At 47.5% G+C, this 22,922-nt stretch overlaps 1 protein-coding gene across 3 annotated transcripts in view; it reads right to left on the bottom strand.

Annotated features, from left to right (window-relative positions):
- GRAMD1B (GRAM domain containing 1B) overlaps positions 1-22,922 on the bottom strand; it is a 132,448-nt gene that overhangs the window by 18,971 nt on the left and 90,555 nt on the right. For all 3 annotated transcript variants that reach the window (XM_054293013.1, XM_054293014.1, XM_054293016.1), the window contains 6 exons: positions 17,838-17,858; positions 6,928-7,012; positions 5,666-5,769; positions 4,365-4,460; positions 3,980-4,060; positions 1,119-1,234 (listed from right to left, as the gene is read on the bottom strand). In XM_054293013.1, the coding sequence (XP_054148988.1) occupies positions 1,119-1,234; positions 3,980-4,060; positions 4,365-4,460; positions 5,666-5,769; positions 6,928-7,012; positions 17,838-17,858 (503 nt within the window). The remainder of the gene's footprint in view (positions 1-1,118; positions 1,235-3,979; positions 4,061-4,364; positions 4,461-5,665; positions 5,770-6,927; positions 7,013-17,837; positions 17,859-22,922) is intronic.

Below are 22,922 nucleotides of genomic sequence, written 5' to 3'. Positions count from 1 at the left end.
GTTCATTTTGGGACCATTTTGGTTCATCTTGGGTGCAGCCCTGGCTGGGCTCTTGTGCTGCCCGAGGTGCATCCATTGAGGAGATCCTTTTAATAAATCCCTGCTTTATTCTCTAACTCTATTCTAGGCCAGCCTTCAGAAGGCATCACCAGCTTCCATGAGGAACCCTCCACCTCCAGCTTTGTAGGCATCACACATTCCAGAGCCACAGCTTGGCCAGGTCCCAGATGTGCCAGCACAGGCAGCATTTGGGGCATGCAGCACCTGTGCCAGGTCCCAGATGCGCCAGCACAGGCAGCATTTGGGGCATGCAGCACCTGTGCCAGGTCCCAGAGGTGCCAGCACAGGCAGCATTTGGGGCATGCAGCACCTGTGCCAGGTCCCAGAGGTGCCAGCACAGGCAGCATTTGGGCCATGCAGCACCTGTGCCAGGTCCCAGAGGTGCCAGCACAGGCAGCATTTGGGGCATGCAGCACCTGTGCCAGGTCCCAGATGCGCCAGCACAGGCAGCATTTGGGGCATGCAGCACCTGTGCCAGGTCCCAGAGGTGCCAGCACAGGCAGCATTTGGGCCATGCAGCACCTATGCCAGGTCCCAGAGGTGCCAGCACAGGCAGCATTTGGGCCATGCAGCACCTGTGCCAGGTCCCAGATGTGCCAGCACAGGCAGCATTTGGGGCATGCAGCACCTGTGCCAGGTCCCAGAGGTGCCAGCACAGGCAGCATTTGGGCCATGCAGCACCTGTGCCAGGTCCCAGAGGTGCCAGCACAGGCAGCATTTGGGCCATGCAGCACCTGTGCCAGGTCCCAGATGTGCCAGCACAGGCAGCATTTGGGGCATGCAGCACCTGTGCCAGGTCCCAGAGGTGCCAGCACAGGCAGCATTTGGGGCATGCAGCACCTGTGCCAGGTCCCAGATGCGCCAGCACAGGCAGCATTTGGGGCATGCAGCACCTGTGCCAGGTCCCAGAGGTGCCAGCACAGGCAGCATTTGGGGCATGCAGCACCTGTGCCAGGTCCCAGAGGTGCCAGCACAGGCAGCATTTGGGCCATGCAGCACCCCCTGCTCCCCTGGGGCCCCCAGTGCTCCCCCCAGAGCGCTCAGCCCTCCCCTCTCACCCCATGGTGTTGAAGTCATCATCAGGAGGCACGTAGTCTTCGTCATCGCTGGTCAGCCCCAGCTCGTTGCCGTAGCACTGGTGGACAAAGTGCCAGAGCTCCTTGGGGCACAGGGGCTGCAACAGGGACACAGAAAAATCACCAATGTGCAGCCAAAAATGACCAAAGACACTGAAATGATCTGGAATTGTCACTGCCAGGAGGACATTCCTTGCCCTGAAAGAACTGAGAGATTCTGAGCCTTTAGGTGAGAGCCTTTCTGTGGGCTCTGCTCTGTGAAATTCCATTTTATGGAGTTCGTTATTATTATTATTATTTAATTTTTATTGCTTATTTTTATATATACTTGTATATTTATATTCATACTATTTATATTTGTATTCATACTATTTATATTTATATTTATATTTATATTTATATTTATATTTAGTTATAGTTATAGGTGCATTTTATCTATATTTATATTTAATTTCTATCTTTATATATATTCCATATGTATATAAATAGATGAATATGCAAAATATAAATATAACAACAACGGCATTTATATATTTATAAATATATAATTTTCATATATTATAGTAATCATTTCAAATGTCAATTATTTGTTTATTTCTATTTAAATGTTACTTTTAAAAGAATGTACTCTTAATATGTTCTATACATATATGTAATTATGATTTTGTTATAAATATAATATCCCATAATAAATATTATAAACATCCCATAATAAATGTATATAAATAAATATTTTAAATTATACAGTTATAGATAATGTCATATATAATTTTACATAGCATATGTAATGTATAAAATATATGTAGAATGTATTTTATATACAATATATATAATACATAATCTTATGTATATCTTAATAATAAATATGTAATTATATATATGTATATCTGTGTAATATATATGTAATATATGCAATATTCAATGTTTGATTATATTATTATTAAAATATGGATGAGATTTCCCACTAACAGGGCTGGAATGTCCTAAAGGAAGCTCTAACCCTGCATTTCCCTCCACTGATCTTTTCCCACCTCTTCTGCTGTGCCTCCATTCAATGTCTGCTGCTCCATCAAACCCCAAGACTTTATGAGTTTTGGGTTCTTTTTCCCTTAAACTTTTTGTTAAATTAAAGCTGCCTGAAGAATTCCAGCTGCAGGGAAAATGATCTAAAACAATCTATTAAAAAAATAATTCAAATTATCTAAAGCAATGAAGAAAAACATTTCCTGCTGCAGTTTGGAATCAAAAATGTCACCAGACACCCCTGTAAAAAGTTTAAAATAAAAGTAAAAAAGAGAAAATAATTATCCAGACCATTGAAAAAAGCCCAGATTTTAGGGATGCAGGTCAGTGATCACCACATGACTGTGACATGAGGCTCTGAAAAATGGGGCTTGTGATTTAAACTTGTGATTTAAAGATGTGCTACAGGGATGAAAGGGGATTTTTACCCCTAAGAAACTTATGACCAACAACAAAGATTTCTTGGTAATGAGGGGAAACAAACCCAGTGAACTTTTTCTGAGCTGCTGGCTTGAATTTTTTCCCATAGTAACTGCATGAGATGAGGCAGGAATTTTTTAATCTAGTTCCTCACAGCAGCAACCGAAAATATGGGGGGAAAAAACCTCTAATGAGGAATTTTCATCCAGAGAAATCTGCCTGCTCCTCCTCCTTCCCACACACAATAACCCACACCCATATTTTATCAGGAAAACTGGACTCAGCTTTTTCTCCCCTTTTCCTGCATCCCACATTTGGAAAAAAGAGCTCTGGAAGTGTTTCCTGTGTTTATCAGCCCCTCTCTCAGTTCCCTTTTGCCTTGACCTCGACAGCAAGGGCACTGAATTCCATTTGGAGCTCCAAAAGCTGCTCAGGTTACAACCACAGGCAAGGTGATCCTTTCTGCTCCTAAATCCTACTCTAAATTTTGGGACAGGGTATTCCTGGTGCCTCATTCCTCCAGCAGGGCCTGAATTCCAGCCAGGACACCCCAAAATGCTGGAACATCAGGGCCAGAAATCCCCTCCACGCCATATGTATGGAACAGATACTCAAATTAAATCAAGGATTTGCAGGGTCTCTGGCACAGCAGGAACAGATTTATTTTAAAATCCAACCCACTGAGCCCCCACCCAGTGCACCCTGCACCCACAACTGCCCTCACTTGGATTTGGGATGTCCTGAACATTCATTTTCTGTCCTGCTTTCTTGAGGGCTGCTCCACTGTGGAATTAGAGACTTCAAAAAAAATAATATTCCTTCTGGAGACCCTGATTCCTCAGCAGAGGCAGAGTGGAACCTACTGTGTGTGATTTATCCCACAAAATGGGTGATTTCCCCCAGAAAATAGGTGGTTTATCCCAGAAAACAGGTGATTTCTCCCAGAAAATGGTTGACTTGCCCAAGAAAACAGGTGGTTTACCCCAGAAAATGTGTGATTTCCCCCAGAAAATGGGTGATTTCCCCCAGAAAATGGGTGATTTACCTCAGAAAATGGGTGATTTACCTCAGAAAATGGGTGATTAACCCCAGAAAAAAAAATCCCTGCAAAAAGAGGGAATTGCCTCTGCAGTCATGAGCCTGCTCTGCCTAAACATTTGTGTTTAATGTCCCTACTGCCCAAAATCACTCGTGTTTAATGTCCTTACTGCCCAAAACCACTTTTATTTGCTGTCCCTTCTGCGCAAACTCTTGTGTTTCATGTCCCTAATGCCCAAAATCACTTCATTTGCTGTCCCTTCTGCCCAAACTCTTGTGTTGTCTCTCTCTGGGTGTTTTTTCAGCCAGAAGTGCTGCTCCTGCCCACATCCATCCCCACCCTTCCATCCATCCCTCTGTACCTTGTCAAGCAGAGCATTCTGCCAGAGTCTGAACATCATCATGTACGTCCTGTCCCGGGCCCCAAAGGAGGTAAAAAAGTGCTGGATGGGGAGAAAGGGAGAGAAAAATCAGCTCAGAAAAAGCCAAAAAACAGGTGAAGAACACAATAAAGCTGTTTGGGGTCACTTTCCAGCTGGAGTGAGCTCATGGAGAGGCTCTCACCAGGGAGTGAGCACTGAAACAGCTCTGTGAGAGATGTGCTGCTGTAAAATCTGAATATTTCACCTGGCCCCACACCTGAGCTCCAGCTCAGCACAATCCCTGCTCCCAGTCCTCTTCCCAGTTTGGAAAAACCTCCCCCAAACCCTCTAAGTGCCCTGCCAGCCTCATCCATGTGGGATTTACCTTTTCAGTGTCAGTGCAAACTTGGATGGCATTGGGAATGAGCCGGGCTGTCTTCTCCTTGGTCATGGAGCAGATGTCCTTCAAGCGAACTGTCAGCTGCAGCAGGCAGGGAAAAACACCAGGAAAGGGAGAAAATCATGAGAAAAGCAGCAGAAAAACCCTTCCAAAGGCAGTGTGAGCAGAGCCCCGGGGTTAACAGCAGTGGGAGAGCATCACCAGGGAGGGAAAAACACCAGGAAAGGGGGAAATTCAAGAGAAAGGCAGAAGAAAAACCTCACCAGTGTCTCCCAGGCAGGGCAAAACACCAGGAAAGGGAGAAATTAATGAGAAAGGCAGCAAAAAAGCCCTTCCAAAGCCAATCTGAGCACAGCCCGGGGTTGGCAGCAGTGGGACAATCTCACCAGTGTCTCCCAGGCAGGGAAAAAACATCAGGAAAGGGAGAAAATCATGACAAAGGCAGCAGAAAAGCCTTTCCAAGGCCAATGTGGGCACAACCCCGTGGTTGGCAGCACTGGGAGAGCCTCACAAGTGTCTCCCAGTGTCCTGGTTTGAAAAGGAAGTGAGTTTTTGGGAGCTGTGGTCAAACCAATGGGTGCTCAGATTTGAATATGGGCACCAGGTGTGATCACTGAGGACATGGATACACCTCTGAGAACACAGGGGGTTAAAAGCAGAGAAAAAGAGGCAGGGAAAAACACCAGGAAAGGGAGAAAATCATGAGAAAAGCAGCAGGAGAGCCCTTCCAAAGCCAATCTGAGCCCTGGGATTGGCAGCAGTGGGAGAGCCTCATCAGGGAGGGAAAAACACCAGGAAAGGGAGAAAATCATGAGAATGGCTTTGGAAGGGCTGCTCCTGCTGCCTATGGAGCAGAGCCCCAGGGTTGGCAGCAGTGGGAGAGCCTCACCAGGCAGGGAACAACACAAGGAAAGGGGGAAATTCATGAGAAAGGCAGCAGGAACGACCCTTCCAAAGCCAATGAGCACAGCCCCGAGGTTAACAGCAGTGGGACAATCTCACCAGCGTCCCCCAGGCAGGGAACAACACCAGGAAAGGGAGAAATTCATGAGAAAGGCAGCAGAAGAGCCCTTCCAAAGCCAATGTGAGCCCGAGGGTTGGCAGCAATGGGAGAGCCTCACCAGGCATGGAAAAACACCACGAAAGGGGGAAAATTGTGAGAAAAGCAGAAAGAACAGCCCTTCCAAAGCCAATGTGGGCACAGCCCACAGTGGGAGAGCCTCACCAGGCAGGAAACAACACCAGGAAAGGGGGAAAGTGATGAGCAAGCAGCAGAGGAGCCTCACCAGCGTCTCCCAGCGGAAGATGTTGCTGTAGAAGCAGATCCAGTTCTCGGAGAGGTAGAGGCGGCCCTGCAGGAGAATGTCCCTCTGGAGGGCACATGAGTAGTCTGGGGGAGGACAGCACGTGGTCAGAGAGGAGCAGAACACCACAAGATGCCACTGATACCTTCAGAGCTTTGCCTTTGTGTTTTTCAGAATCGTGAGCTGCATCAGTGCATGACTAAACCCCATATAAACTCCATATAAACTCCATATAAACTCTTCACATTTTGGTCAGAAAAAATAATTCCTCTGGGCATGAAATTCAAGGACACCCAACAGCCTCAGGCCCCAAAAAGCACAAACAAAAGTGAACTGGGAAGGAGAGAAAACTGGGGGAATATGACCTCATTACATGAATCTCTAATTGGACAATTAACCCCTGATATGCAAATAGACCAAATTTGTAATTGTGTGAAAAACTCATGACCATACCTGAAGGCCCTTCATTAAATATATCCATTTCATGGATATATTTAATATGTTTATGAATATAAACATGTATTAACATATATAAAAATATATGTTGTATATAAAAATGGATATATATTTTATAAAATATATATTATATATTATATATTATATATTATATATTATATATTATATATTATATAATATATATTATATATTATATATTATATATTATATATTATATATTATATATTATATATTATATAATAGATATTAGATATCAGATATTAGATATAAATTATATATCCATGTTTTCATATATAATATCCATGTTGATATATTATATTTATATTATATGTTATATATTATATTTTTTTTATTTATTTAATCCATATAGACATGGAAATAAAGTCACAGGACTGCTCTGTCTCCTTTTTGGACATCAACCCCCAGTGTTTGTGGGTGAATTTAAGAAAGAAAACCTATATTATGAAATATATGAATATATGAAAATACATATTAACATATCAAAATATATATGTTATATATAAATATATATATCCATGTTTTCATATATAATATCCATGTTTATATATATATTATATAGTATATAGTATATAGTATATAGTATATAGTATATAGTATATAGTATATAGTATTTATTTAATCCATATAGACATGGAAATAAAGTTACAGGACTGCTCTGTCTCCTTTTTGGACATCAGCCCCTGGTGTTTGTGGATGAATTTAAGAATGAAAACGTGGCTGGGTTTGTGCTGTTCCCCTCCCCAGAGCCCCCCTGGGGCTGCCCTTACCCACGATGAGGCGCTCGGTGTCCGGGAGCTGCTTGAAGAGTTTCCTGAAATCCTCATTGCGCTGCTTGTACGTGGGGCTCAGCACCTGCAGGGAAAAAGGGGCTGTGAGGACAGGGCCAGCTGGGACACGGGCTGGGGACAGCAGGGACACCTCAGGGACAGCAGGAGAAGGGGGGCAGAGGCACTGAGGAGCTCCCATCACAGCCCAGAGATGGGAGGGTTCGGGCTTTATGCAGGGAGGGAGAGGAAGAGGAGAGCGTGGCTTGGGAAAGCAATCCGGGCTGGAAAGGGAAAAATCCTGGAAAGGCTGCAGCCCTGTCTGCTCAGGAGTTCTCTGTGCCTGCAGAGTTCTCTGTCCCTGCATGCTGTCCAAGGTGGGAGGTGTGCTCTGCTTGCAGCACTCACCTGCCAAACACCAGCAATGGGGCAGCTACCCCAGGAAAATGGGGATTTGCCCCAGAAAATGGGGGGTTCAGAACATAAAATGAGGTATTCAGCACAGAAAATAGGTGATTTACCCCCAAAAATGAGGGATTCAGCACAGAAAATGGGGGATTAACTCCAGAAAATAGGGGATTCACCACAGAAAACAAGGCATTCACCACAGAAAACAGGATTCAGCACAGAAAATAGATTTACCCCAGAAAATGGCTGATTTAGCACGGGAAATGGAGGATTTACCCCAGAAAAGGCGTGATTCAGCCCAAAAAATGGGGGATTCACCCTAAAAAATGAGGGTTTGCCACAGAAAATGGGTTATTCAGCCCTGCCAGAGGAGCTTGAGCAAGCATTGTCACTGAGAGCTCAGGATTCCCCATGCCCACCCCTCTCCCCACCAAACACAGCCACGTGCTGGGATAGTGAGAACACCTCACTCCAAAAGGGCTCTCCCAAATATCCCAGGCACTGAACCCTGCCCTGCCCTTGTTCTGTGTCCTGGCCTCAGGGAGGGCTCAGGGACCACAGGGCTGGAGGGACATCAGGGACATCCCACAGCTCCTCCACCCTGTGCCAGCTGCTCCCCACAGCCACAACCCCTTCAAACCCACATCTCCAGAGGATCTGCAATGCTCCTTTGCCCACAAATGCAGAGAAGGAGCCACATTTTCCTTCTTTATCCAACAATCCAGAGGCACTGATCTCCTAGGGCAGAAATGTGGGAGTGTTCCAGCACTGAAGGGCCCCAAAATTCTGAGATTAGAGAAGGCATTTTCTGCTTAAGAATGGTGGTGGAGCCACAGGGGTGGGAGGAATACAGAGTTTATTTAGAATCAGCCTCACAGCTCTGCCAAAAGCTGTCAGATCGCAGCAGATTTGATGTTGGTTGTCAAATCACAGACAACCCCTCGCCCCCAAAAGCGTTCCCTGCTCCTCACAGCAGCTCAGAACTAGAAACAGAATATTCCAACAGGAGCAGAGGGCCCACAGGAAGGGATCTCACTCTGAGCAAAACCTGCCAGCCAGCTGATGACAGAAACATCAATTGTACTTCCCAAACTCCCAGCCTGAACATCTGGAAAAGATCTTGGTGTGAGATGGGCTCCAGCAAGAGCCCACAGCCAAGATTTCCAGGAACAAGCAGAGAGGATGGGGATGGAGTGGGGAAAGGGGATTGAATTCCCTGCAGGGCTGAGCTTGGGGCTCAGCAGCAGCTCAAACCTGTCCTGGCAGAGGCTCTGCTCTGCCAGGGCACAGCCAGCTCAGTTCAGACACTCACAGCTGGGATCCCATCAGGTCCAGGTCTGGCATTTCCTCCAGAGAAGTCCATAAATCCCTCCGGGTCCCACCAGGGCAGCTCTTGGTCCAGGCAAAGATCCCAGAGGGAGCCACACTCCAGCAGGGAATCCATCAGCTCCTTCCCCCAGGCCTGCTCAGCTGCCCAGCTCCACTGCAACTCTGCTCTTCCTGCTCCCTCTGCTCCTTCTTTACGTCCAAAGCTCAGAGAGGTGCAGCCTGGCAGGAGTCCAGGTGGGTTTAGGCGCCTTCCCTTGCTCTCCTGCCCACATCCAGCTTGTCCAAAGCACAGAGAGATGCAGCCTGAGGAGTCCAGGTGGGTTTAGGCGCCTTCCCCTGCTCTCCTGCCCACATCCAGCTCTTCCAAACACAGAGAGGTGCAGCCTGGCAGGAGTTTAAGTCAATTTAGGTGCCTTTCTCTGCTCTTCTGCCCACATCCAAAGCTCAGAAATGCATCCTGGCAGCAGTTCAGGTCAGTTTAGGTGCCTTCCCTTGCTCTCCTGCCCACATCCAGCTCATCCAAAGCCCAGAGGAGCAGTCTGTCAGGAGTTTAGGTGGGTTTAGGTGCCTTCCCCTGCTCTCCTGCTCACATCCAGGTAATCCAAAGCCCTGAGGTACAGTCTGGCAGGAGTCCAGGTGGGTTTAGGTGCCTTCCCTTGCTCTCCTGCCCATATCCAGCTTGTCCAAAGCCCAGAAGTGCAGCCTGGAAGGAGTTCAGGTGGAGTCCAGGTAGGTTTAGGTGCCTTCCTCTGCTCTCCTGCCCACATCCAGCTCATCCCAGGCGGCCCCTGATGATCCCAGCCAGGATTTCCCCTCCAGAGCACTTTTCCCAAAGAGGCTCATGGGGGTGGTTGTGCTGCTGGGCACTCTCTGTGCTCTCCTGCTGCAGCCTCAGCAGTTTCTCGCTGCGGGCATCCCCTGCAGGAGCCCTGGCAGGTGTGAGCAGGGCAGCACAAGCCCCCAAAATGTCCAGCAGCGCCAGACCCGACCCCACACGGCTCCGGCCCCGACTCACGCGGCTCCAACAGCTCCAGCTCAGCTCTCCCCTCTGTGGCAGCAGAAAAAGCAGCAATTCTGCCTCCTCAGTGCCTTGGGCTCTGCTCTCAAAGGCAGCCTCAGTCTCTGTGCTTCTCATGGAAGGGGCGGGCAGGGAAGATCCCAAAATGCCTCCCCATGGCTGCAGTGAGTGGAGCTGGGAAGGCCGGCGGCCAATGCCCGGCAGTAACCCGGCCCTGCCTCCCAGCAGATGTTTCCTGTCATGGAAAGTTGCTGGACAGAGTGTGCTGGAGGCTGAGGGGAGCCTGGGATGTGGGCTGCTGTTCCTCTCCCTGCACATGGGCCCCTGTCCCTCTCCCTGCAGGCCTCAGTGCCCTCCCAAACACAGGGGGGCTCCTGAGATCTGCCCACACTGACTGGGACAGCAAATACTCCTGATATTCTCATATTTAGAAAAAGAAATAAACTCTGTATTCCTGAAAAAGACAATTGGCTGGGGAGGGGTTTGGAACACAAACCCTGTAAGGAACCACTGAGGGAGAAAAGGAGACTCAGGAGATTTGGCCTGGTTGAGCCTGCAGACACCCCTGGGTGATGGGGGCTGTTCACAGGGCTGAGATGGATGGATGAGGGGCACCTGAGCTGCTCTCCGCGTGTGAGGAGCAATATTTGTGTTTCCTTGGCCACACTGAGCTCAGGGGTGAGGGCACACCCTGAGTGCAGTGCCCAGCTCTGGGCCCTCAGTTTGGGAAGGACCTTGGGACACTGAGCACATCCAGAGGGGCTGGGAACACAAACCCTGAGAGGAACCCCTGAGGGAGCTGGGGGTGCCCAGCCTGGAGAAAAGGAGACTCAGGGCTGCCCCCATCACTCTCACAGCTCCTGAAAGGTGCCTGTGCTCAGCTGGGGCTGGGCTTTGTCTGCAGCAGCACTGACACAACCAGAGCACACAGCCTCGAGCTGTGCCAAGGGAAATACAGGTTGGATATTAAGAAAGTGTTTTTTCCAGAAATTGTGATAAAGTTCTGGAATGTTCTGCCCAGGGAGGTGGTGCAGACACCATCCCTGGGTGTGTTTAACAAAGCCTGGATGTGGCACTGGGTGCCAGGGTTTGGGTGAGGGGTTGGGGCTGGGTTGGACTCGATGATCTTTAGGTCTCCTCCAACCTGGTGATTCTGTGATTTTTCTGAATTCTGTAGTTCTGTGGTTCTGTGTCTGTTCACTGCTCACGTCAGTTACAGGAAGAAGAAAAATATTCAGGCATGTGATAGATAAAAATAAAGGATGTGGCTGGGAGGAACCAGCCATGGGAGGCCCACAGAGGCAGAATCTGAGGGGCTGCACCACTCCTGGGTGCATCTCTTCTCCCCAAAAACGGGACTTTCGAGGATTCATTAATAAGTCAGGTCACTTTGGAAATGAAGGGCTGAGTGAAGTCCCTGCAGGCCCAGGAGATGTCCTGGGGTGCTGGCACTGCCTGTGCCCCCTGCCCTGAGCCCCAGCCTCTCTCCCTGCTCAGTGCAGGCCGTGCCCAGGTAAATGCCCACAGCGGGGCACCAGCTCTGCTCAGCTGTGAGCAAACACTGAAACAAACCCCTCATTCCTCCAGAACTGGGCACACAGACCCCAAAAAGCACCAAGCAGCCAACCCAGCCCTGCAGAGGCTCTGCTCCAGGCCAGGGGGGCAGCTTGCTCACTGACAAGTTCTGCTCAGCTGCACCCCAAAATCACTGGGGCACTGAGGTGTCTACATTCAGCACTGTAGCAGTGCATCCATCTGCACCCCAAGATGAGGGAATAATAATAACAAAAAACCAAAAAATCCCACAAAAAACCCAAAAAAACCCCAAACAAACAAACAAACAAACAAACAAAAAAAAACTCCACACACAAAAAAAAAAAAAAGAAAAAAAAAAAAAAGACAAAAACCCCCCCCCACCAATAAACCCCATTCTATAGCCTGTGAATGACAAAGAATTAAAGAATTTGCATTACAGCCACCTGCACTGCTTTACTGAATGCTTTACTGAGTTTCCATTGGCTGGAAACTCCAAAAGGAATTGAATAAAATAAAATAAAATAAAATAAAATAAAATAAAATAAAACAAAATCCACCCCCAGCCCCCTGCCTGTACAGAGATGGTGCCAGCAGTGATGGGAAGAGCTGAGCTGGAGCTGGAGGCAGCAAACATTAAACCATTAACTGCACTGCAAACACAGAGATGGGACAGGATGGCACTGCCCAGGTGAGGGAACTGCTCCCTGGGGAATGGGGACACAAGGGTCACTCCCTGTGGTGCCATCTCCCTGTGGTGACATCTCCTCATTCCACACAAACAAATCCTCCATGGAAACTTCCAGCAAACACTGCTGGGGCAGGGGACAGGGCAGAGAACACAAAACCTGAGGAATGTTGAGTCTTGGGCAGCACAGAAAATAGAGAGATGGCACAAGGAAGAGAAAATGGAGCAGAAATGGCACAATGAACAGAAAACAGGGAGAGGTGGAACAAGGCACAGAAAATGGAGCAGAGATGGCACAAGGCATAGAAAACAGGGAGAGAGATGGCACAGGGTATAGAAAACAGAACAGAGATGGCACAAGGAACAGAAAATGGAGCAGAGGTGGTATAAGGAACAGAAAACAGGGAGAGAAATGGCACAAGGCACAGAAAACGGAGTAGAGATGGCACAAGGCACAGAAAACAGGGAGCAGAGATGAGGAAGGAAAAGCTCATCCAATTTTCATGATTGATGGACTTCTGTGATTTACATTGCTTCTGGCAAACTGCTGGAATAAACAGAACACTATCTGGGAGAGTTTAGACCCCACTGACAGCAGGGCTGGTGTGAAAAACCAGCAAAGTCCAACAGCATCTCCTCTGAACCCATTCTCAGATTTTCCATCTTTTTCTCCTTTTAAAAGTGATTGAAAAGCAAAGGAAGATGCTTCAAAGTAATCACTGGGATCTGGGCTGGAAAATGGATCTGAGTTCATCATCACAGGAGCTTGCACTAAAAGTTTACTGCTAATTTAGTGCCTCTACAACCCAGCAACTGGTAATCCACACATTGAAAGTTATGGAAAACCTGACAGGATGAAAAGCACCTGAAAGGCAGGGAGTTAACACAGGTCCAGAAATAATCTGATGAAATGGTTACTGGGAGAGTTAAGCATTATGAAATGATTATTGGGAGTTACCATTATGAAATGGTTAGTGGGAGTTCAAAGATGATTTACAGAGAAAAGGGCTCCTCAACACCCTGCTCACACATCAGGCCTGGATTTCTGCATTAAACTCATTTCCCGTGATTGCTGCTGCTGAAGAAGGCTCACTGCCACCCCTGGGAAGGTTCCTGATGTTCTCCCCAAAATGAGGCAAAATTCCCCTTTGCAACTGGCAATCCACACATTGAAAGTTATGGAAAATCTGACAGGATGAAAAGCACCTGAAAGGCAGGGAGTTAACACAGGTCCAGAAATAATCTGATGAAATGGTTACTGGGAGAGTTAACCATTATGAAATTATTATTGGGAGTTACCATTATGAAATGGTTAGTAGGAGTTCAAAGATGATTGTGCTGATTTACCAAGAAAAAGGCTCTTCAACACCCTGCTCACACATCAGGCCTGGATTTTTGCATTAAACTCCATTCCCATGATTGCTGCTGCTCACCTGCCACCCCTGGGAAGGTTTTCCTTATGTTCTCCCCAAAATAAGGCAAAATTCCCCTTTCTCTTTATAAGAAATGTTTGACTCTTTCAGCAGCTGAGTCTCCCCTGTGGCACCCACGAGGTCTCCAAGAACAGACACATCATTGTGAGCCCAGATAGGGCTGATTTCTTATCAGCCTTGTGATGTCTGGGCATTCTCCAGAAGCTCAAGAGCTGCTCAGAGTTCCCCATAAAGGCCCTTTAGAGCCTCACAATCCACGTCAGATCCTCCCAACTCCTCCTGCACAGGCTTTCCCTGCATTTCCCCTAAAGGAAAACTCTGCCCTCTCCTCTTTACCTGCCTCCCCAGGGGCATTTTGGGGTTGTTTTTGAGGCTCTGAGCTCCTGCCAGGCTGAGGGCTGCCTGGCAAATTTGTGTGCTGAATTTATGTGCAAAAATTTGTTGGCAGAGCTGCAGGATCAGGGCTCCTGTCCCACTCCCTGCAATCCTCAGTGCAGACTTTGCTCCCCCAAACACAGGTGGGAAGGGCTGGGCTCCATTCATCTGCCCACACTGGCTGGGACAGCAAATATTCCTGATATCCTAATATTTAGGAACACCTAAAAGAGACAATTGGTGTCTTTTCACTGCTCGGTTAAAGGAAGAAGAAAAAGATTCAAGCAATCCTCAGTGCAGACTTTGCTCTCCCAAACACAGGGGGGAAAGTGTGGGCTTTATTCATCTGTGGGCTCTATTCATCTGCCCACATTCACAGGGACAGCAAATATTCCTGATATCCTAATATTTAGGAATACCTAAAAGAGTCAATTGGTGTCTTTTCACTGCTCAGTTAAAGGAAGAAGAAAAATATTCAGGCATGTGAGAGATAAAATAAAGGAATTCAGAGCAAGGCAGACCTTGGGATGTAAATGGCCAAGTGAAAACCTCATGGGTTTAAATGTCACCTCTTCCCTGCTGTCAGCTGAGTTTTCTCTAACTTTTCTAGTTCATCTTATTCATTCTCTTTTCCAGAGCATCCTCTGGATTCTCCAGGTGCTGAGTTTAGAAGCAAACCTTGCTGTGGAGCAGCAGAAATGCTGCAGGATATTGAGACACAAACCCTAATTTGGGAACAGGGAGTAGAAGGGTTCACAGCCCAAGTGAGGCAGAATGAGGCAGGAAAACCATGGCAGATCTGCCAGGCTCACAATGTCAGGCTCAGTGACACCAAAATGGGGCCCTTTGCCCAAAACTCAGAGAAAATAAGGAGAGAAGGAGAGAGATTTTATCCCTAGCAGCAAAATATCTCCAGTTTGTCTCTCATTTCAATGGCACCTGCTGGGTGACAAGTGTCATCTCCCAGGTGTGGAGTTACTGACACCCCCCAGACAGAGCAGCTCCTCCCTGGGGTCCTCAGAGAAGCCAAACACAAATTTCCACCTCTCAGAGCCCCTCAGGGGTACAGGGTAAGGCTCACCTCTGTTTCAGCAAACAAAACCACAAAGGAAAATCAGCTTTAAGGCCTCAGGTCTATTTTATGAATTGTTTTAAAATAATAAACAAATTAACAATAATTCACCATGCAGACACTACAATGGTTAAACAACAACTGACCAACAGATTTTTGTCCCCCTAAAAACCACAATATTTCCAAACCAAAGTCTCCATGTACACAATTCCTCACTAAAGGCATGAGAATCACCTCAGGGACTTTTCCTTTCCCCTGAGCTTCTGCTCTTCCAACACGAGGACAAGAACACAAAGCAACCCCCAAAATTCTGAGTGCATTTATTCCCAAACAATAAATATTCTCAATCCCACAGAGCACCTGCACCAGTTTTTATGTGTCCTCTGCAAAGCCAAGCAGAGAAAGCACAACCAGAGAGAGGGGCAGCTCTGCCAGACCAACCCATGAGATCATTTCAGCCCTTTCCTCCCACTTCTCCACGGGGCAGGGATGGCAATCCCATAACAACCACTGCTGGGATCCACAGAACACACAAGGCAGGAGAAGTTGGTGGCATTTAAGGAAAAAAACACCAAAAAAATAGAGAAAAAGGAATCCAGGAGAGGGGAAAGGGAAGGTTCCAACTGGCAAAGAGGAATGCAGTGCTCCAGAGACAAAAAGACCAGTTAAAAGCAGCAAAAAAATGAAGAAAACTGGTGGTGCCCTGCAGATCTTTGAGGCTGATTTGCTCTTTTTGGGATTGTTTTTTGGGATGGGTTTGCACAGTGCCTGGCACACAGAACAGTGTGGAGGGGTTTGTGTAAAATGAGAGTGGGGCAAAGGAAATGAGAGGTTTCATGAAGAGGGAGATTCCACTGGTTCATTGCTAGAGCTGCCCTCAGAAGGGAGAGGAATGGAGGAACCAAAATGGTCCAAATGGCAGAAAAATCCTGCCTGGAAGGAGCTGCCAAACTCTATCAAGGAGATGCATTAGCGAATTTTTAATGGAAATAATACTGCCAAGTAGGACTGAATGACTCCCTGCACTCTGTGCCTCATCCATATTTTCACACTGCTGCTTTTATCTGGCCAGAATATCTCTGCTAACTAGAAAATGGGTTTGTTTTGTTTTGTTTACAAAGGAAAATAATGGGGTGGGGTGGGGAAAACCACAAAAAAACGCAGCCAGTGCTTACTCTCCGGATGTACTGTCTCTCATGCTGAAAATATATGGAGGAAAAACAAGAGAACAGAAAGATAAGATAGAGAGGACATGAAAACACAAGAGACCCACAGAAGCAGAGCACAGCAAAGCATCATGCAGCAGGGAATGGAGCTCAGCAGCTACAGGCAGAAGCAGTGAGAGCCAAAGTCACCTCCAGCCTGGTGACAGAGCCAGGGTTTGGCAGCAACCAGCTCAGACTGAGGCATCTGCTCACAGCCCTTATCTGCCACTTCTCCACCAGTTTGGCCCATCTAGGTTTGTATTTTATTCATAAATAAAATCTTCTTATTCTTTTCTTCGCTGCCTCTGTCCCTCTCTGCCTCTGGGATCTCCTACTGCAATGCTGCTCACACCCAGCAGGATCCTGACTCTGCCTCTACACCTTGCCCAAATCCCACATTCTGCTGCCCCCATCCTGCTCTGGAGGCTGCAGGAGGGCAGGAACTGTGGCTGGCCATGGGTGGCTGCTGCATTTGCCTATGGCTACTGCAGAGGGTACTTCTCCACCAGTTTGGCCCAGCTTGCTTGGTTTGTATTTCATTCTTAAAATAAAATCTTCTTACTCTTTTATTCACTGCCTCTGTCCCTCTCTCACATTTGTCTATGGCTACTTCAGAGGGTACTTCTCCACAACTTGGCCCACCTTGGTTTGTATTTTATTCTTAAAATAAAATCTTCTTATTCTTTTCTTCACTGCCTCTTTCCCTCTGTGTCTCTGGGGTCCCTTCCTGCGATGCTGCTCACACCCAGCAGGATCCTGACTCTGCCTCTCCACCTTGCCCAAATTCAGCCCAAATCCCACATTCTGCTAACCCCCATCCTGCTCTGGAGGCTGCAGGAGGGCAGGAACTGTGGCTGGCCATGGGTGGCTGCTGCATTTGCCTATGGCTACTGCAGAGGGTGGGGGCCCCACCGTGCAAAGGTGACACTGGCTTTGTGCCCCTCGTGCTGGCAGAAGGAAAAAACACCAAGGCAGAAGCAAAGGGTGGTTGGTGTTTCTCTGGGGTTAGTAGAAAATAAATCCTCTGTGGCCTCCAGACCACCCTGAGAGATGCAAAGGGTTTGCAGGGTGGCAGCTGTGGTGGTGTTCACAGGGGTCTGAGGATGAGGGAAGAGACGAGGATCTGACTCCATGTTTCAGAAGGCTTGATTTATTATTTTATGATATGTATTATATTGAAACTATACTTGAAGAATAGAAGAAAGGATTTCATCAGAAGGCTGGCTAAGAATAGAAAAATAATGGAATGATAACAAAGGCTTGTGGCTTGGACAGAGAGTCTGAGCAAGCCGGACTGTGATTGACCATTAATCAGAAACAACCACATGAGACCAATCACAGATGCACCTGTTGCATTCCACAGCAGCAGATAACCATTGGTTACATTTTGTTCCTGAGGCCTCTCAGCTTCTCAGGAGGAAAAAACCTAAGGAAAAGATTTTTTCATAAAATGTGTTTGTGACAGCAGCTCTGTTTGTCACCGCGTGTCACCACACCCCACGCTGAGGCACTAGAGCTGCAGGATGTGGGGAGCATCACCAGAGTGACCAAAAGGACAAAGCTTCTGCCCTCTAGGATGTGGGGAGCATCACCAGAGTGACCAAAAGGACAAAGCTTCTGCCCTCTAGGATGTGGCGAGCATCACCAGAGTGACCAAAAGGACAAAGCTTCTGCTCTCTGTCTCTGGCATCCCTTCCCTGAGGATGCCAGCCCTCCTTTGCCAGTGCTGAGCCATTTCCAGCTCCTCCTCCTGGAAATGGTCAGGGTGCCCCAGTGCCACTGCAAAGCCCCTTTGCACCTTCCCCCCTCCCACCCAGAGCCACCCAGGGACAAGAGAAACGGGAGTACTTACATTATACCAACTCTGGCTTTTCTGTAAGGACAAAATAAAAGAGAAGCATTAGTTAGCACAGAGATCTTAGGATCAAAAAGAAAGAGGGACAGAGAAAGCAGGTCCAATCTGGTTTGGATCATTAGTGAAGTGAAAGTGGGATTAAACAGAAGATTTCAATGGGTTTCACAGTGTGGTGTGACACAGTTATCCCCAGTTACAGGAGCAAGGGACAAGTCCAGCAGCAGGAGTCTGGAACAGGAGACAGTTCAGGCCAAGGTGTGCATGTCCACATGCACACACACACAGACATGCTGTCACCTTGTCTGCAACCAGCAGTGCCAGCCAGCAACAGAGGAGCTCACCATCATCATCATCACATCATCATCACCATCATCACCACATCATCACCATCATAATCATCATCATCACCATCACCACATCATCATCATCATCATCATTATCACATCATCACCATCATCATCACTGCCAGCCATCTCTTTAGGGTTTTCATTCTTCCACTTTCATTCTTCTGCTGATCAAACTCACATTGAGCCCTCCAAGCACTGCTAAGGGCAAGGACACAGCTTTGCCCACGAAAGGCAAATGTCCCAAGGGTATTTTGAATTTTAAAAGGGACACACACACACACACACACAGAGCCAGGAAAAGTGCTGTAGAAAATCGCTAGAGAAGCTAGGCAAGGAAAAAAAAAAGATAGGATATTTTTTTTTTCAGCATTTCAGCCACAGTGTTTTGCATCATCTGCACATGGGATTTTTTTGGTTTTTTTTTTTCCCCCATCCTTATCATGGCATTTCAGATGGTTGGAAAGGACAGGCCACACGTCACATTGGAGCACACAGAAGAGCTGGCTCAGCTTGGAAAGCCACGCTTGGCAATTTCCAGCTGGAGGTGAGATTTATCTGCACAGGGAGAGGAAGGAAAGAGCTTCCCACTGCAGCCAGGCTGGCTTTCCAAGGGCAGGGCACTGAGCTCCTTCAGGACACAGGAATCCCCTTTTCTGGGGGGATTTCCCTCATGGCAGTGAAGCCTGGGGGCACCACAGCCTTCTCCATGAGGGTGGGCAGCTCCAGCTGCGCTGTCCCCTCTCCCAAACCCTTCGGTGCATAACACACAAGGACAGCAGCAATATTTCACTGCCTTCCCTCCTCTGAAGCCATCTTGCTGCTGACCTTGGGGAATTTTCCAGGCTGGAATAGGAAGGGAAACGTTCTGTGCTGTGCCTGGCCCGGGAGGCTGCAGGAATCTCACTGAGAATTCCCTGGAATATTCATTCACAGGGACACAGGCACTGCCTGCCCACCAAGGACACACAGCGTGCTCTGCCACAGGGAAGGAGGAGAAGTGTTGATGAAATCAGAGTGGAACAGATTTCTGTGAAGGAACAGGAGCTGCTCTGTTCCCACCCTGGATCTGCCTGCTCCAAGCTCCCTGTGTGCCACAGAACCTCACTGCATCCCATTTCTGAAGCATCCATTGCAGAGCTCTCTCATGAAAAGCCCCACAGTAACACAGCACACAGGCTAAAATACAAAAATCTGACATTAAAAAAAGGAACACCCCCCTTTTTTCCCCCCAAAATCCTGGGGAAATGAGATGAGATGAGGGACTGAACACAGAGCATGGCTCAAATCCCACACTCATTCCTCCAAGCAGGGGAATTTCCTCCTGCTTCCCACTCTTCTCCATACTTGGCCACACCTGATCCATTCATAAAGGACTGGGTTGAAGTCATCCCTCTCTGCAAGTAGGACATGGAAAAAAAACCTTATGCAACCCAGTCTGGGCTAAAAAAAGCAGCAGGGTAATTAATCTGAGCCATGCACACAGCACCTTGTCCTCAGGAGCACAGCCCCTGAGGTGGAGTTGATTTTCCTGCAGATTTGTTTTGCCATCTGTCTGCCTTAACGAGCAAAAGGCGTAACTCAGAAATTCCTGGGGGAAAAAAAAACCTCATAATCAAACTATAATTGGCACACACAGAGCAGAGGCACTGCTGCCACTCTGCCTGCTAAATCAGGGTGCCCATGCTGAGGTGTCAGCACAGCCCAACAGGATTTCAGTCCTCTCTGCTGCATTCATTGCAGGAACTATTTTATTTTTTTTTTCCCTCCTCAAATTTGAATTCCATTTTCCTTGAATCAAGGGTTTCTATAAAGGAGCTCTGCAGGTTCTTCTTTAAGCTTTTCCACACACAAAAAAAAAGAAATATACTGAGATCCATAATTATGGATTATGGATGATTGCTGATTATACTGATACTCCATTATACTGATGTCCATAATTTTACCAACATCCTTAAATATATCAACACTCAAACCTCAGCTTTTCCTCCACCAAGATTTGTCCAAAATCCAAACAACCTCAGCCCTTAAATCTCTCCTTAAATCTCTCTTCTAATTTATCTTTTTTTTAAAAACTCACTGAGAGGGAGATGCAAACTGTGAAAATCAACAGACAGTAAAATGGAGAGGGGGAGAGGAAAAAAGAAAGAAAAAGGAAAAACATATTCTTACTTTGAGCAGGTTAAGTCTGTCATACTGGAAAAAGAAACCATAAGCATTAGAACTGAAAAGAGAAAATAAATCAGTAACAGGAGGAGGGGGCTGCACACGGAACAGACAGGGAGAAGATGGGACAGGTTTGCAGAGATGATGCTACAGGAGCACAGAGCAGAGCTCATGGTTACAAGGGGGCTGTAACCAGGAAGAGCTTGGGAGGAATGTGAAAAATGGAATATTTTCTCTAAGCCTTTAATTACTGCCGCGAAATAGTCACGATTCAGTGACCTGACACCTGCATGCAGTGCTAGGGAAGGTCACAGCTCTGCAGGGCACACACCAAACTGCACCCTGACCACCCCAAACAGAGCTTCTGCCTCTCAGCAGCACTGACACTCCAGTGGAGCACTCCAGGGCTTAAAAACTCCTGGTGGTGCACTCCCTCTGACAATCCCAGTGCTTAAAATCTCCGGTAGAGCACTCTCTCTGATAATTCCAGTGCTCAAAACTCCTGGTGGAGCGCTCCTTGTGACAATTTCAGTGTTTAAAACTCTTAGTGGAGCGCTGCCTCTCACTATTCCAGTGCTTAAAATCTCCTGCTGGAGCACTCCCTCTGACTATTCCAATGCTCAAAACTCCTGGTGGAGAACTGCCTGTGACAATTCCAGTGTTTAAAACTCTTGCAGGAGCATCTCCTCTGCCAATTCCAGCATTTAAAATCCCTGATGGAGCATCTCTTCTGACAATTCCAGTGTTTAAAACTCCTGGTGGATCACCCTCTGTGACAATTCTAGTGCTTAAATCTCCTGGTGGAGCACTCCCTCTGCCAATTCCAGTGCTCAAAAACTCCTGCTGGAGGACTCTCTGTGACAATTCCAGTACTTACATCTCCTGGTGGAGCACTCCCTGTGACAATTCCAGCATTTAAAGCTCCTGCTGGAGCACTCCAGTGTTTAAAACTCCTGGTGGAGCACTCCCTCTACCAATTCCAGTGCTCAGAAACTCCTGATAGATCATTCCCTGTGACAATTCCAGTGTTTAAAACCCCTGCAGGAGCACTCCCTGGGACAATTCCAGTGCTTAAAACTGGTGGAAAACTGCAGTGCTCGAATCCCCCTGCTGGAGAACTCCCTGTGACAATTCCTGTGCTCAAAACTCCTGCTGGAGCACCTCCTCTGCCAATTCTAGTGTTTTGAACTCCTGGTGGAGCATTCCCTGTGACAAATCCAGTGTTTAAAACCCCTGCTGGAGCACTTCCTCTGACTATTCCATCATTTAAATCTCCTGGTGGAGCACTCCCTGTGACAAATCCAGTGTTTAAAACCCTTGATGGAGCACTGCCTTTCACTATTCCAACATTTAAATCTCCTGCTGGAGAATTCCCTGTGACAATTCCAGTGCTCAAAACTCCTGCTGGAGCACTGCAGTGCTTAAAATCCCTGCTGGAGAACTCCCTGTAACTATTCCAATGCTCAAAAACTCCTGCTGGTGCACTCCCTGTGACAATTGCAGTGTTTAAAACCCCTGATGGAGCAACTCCTCTGCAAATTCCAGTGTTTAAAACTCCTGGTGGAGCACTCTCTGTGACAATTCCAGTGCTCAAAACCCTTGGTGGAGCACTCCTTGTGATAATTCCAGTGTTTAAAACTCCTGGTGAGTCACTCTGTGACAATTCTAGTGCTTAAAACTCCTGATGGAGCATCTCCTCTACAAATTCCAGTGTTTAAAACTCCTGGTGGAGCACTGCAGTATTTAAATCTCCTGGTGGAACACTCCCTGTGACAATTCCAGCGTTTAAAACCCCTGCTGGAGCACTTCCTCTGACTATTCCATCATTTAAATCTCCTGGTGGAGCACTCCCTGTGACAATTCCAGCGTTTAAAACCCCTGCTGGAGCACTTCCTCTGACTATTCCATCATTTAAATCTCCTGCTGGAGCACTCCCTGTGACAAATCCAGTGTTTAAAACCCTTGATGGAGCACTGCCTTTCACTATTCCAACATTTAAATCTCCTGCTGGAGCACTCCCTGTGACAATTCCAGCATTTGAATCTCCTGCTGGAGCACTCCCTCTGACGGCAGCGCTGCAGCACGACAGAACAGCACACACAAAAGAGGGCAGGGAGCTCAAGCAGCGATTGTACCAACACAGCAGCAAACTCATGGGCTCAAGCTGTTCCACCTCATTAGGCAGACAGGCTGGGAAAGCAAACCATCCTTCCTGCAGGAGATGGGTGGGGAGAGGAGAAGAGGCTGAGAAAGGAGAGTTTGGAATCTTTGCCCTCTGGTTTTTTTGTCCCTAACCTCTCCCTGTGTGAGCAGACAACAGAATTGTCTGTGTGGGGGGGAGCAGGGGGTTAATGCCTGAAAATTCTGTGTGGGGAGGAGCAGGGGGTTAATGCCTGAAAATTCTGTGTGGGGGGGAGCAGGGGGTTAATGCCTGAAAATTCTGTGTGGGGGGGAGCAGGGGGTTAATGCCTGAAAATTCTTCATTTGTGCCAGAGGAAGCACAGAACAGGCTGCACACTCGATGATGCTCGTGGTTCCAACTCTGAATATTCTGTGTGAGCAGGGCAGGAGG

This window comes from Melozone crissalis, unplaced genomic scaffold (assembly GCF_028551555.1).
Source record: "Melozone crissalis strain CALT ecotype California unplaced genomic scaffold, PUWL_Pcris_2 ptg000120l_1, whole genome shotgun sequence".
In the NCBI taxonomy this organism is placed as follows: domain Eukaryota; kingdom Metazoa; phylum Chordata; class Aves; order Passeriformes; family Passerellidae; genus Melozone; species Melozone crissalis.
The sequence above is the reverse complement of the archived record's forward strand: the minus strand, read 5'-3'. Positions and strand labels throughout refer to the sequence as shown.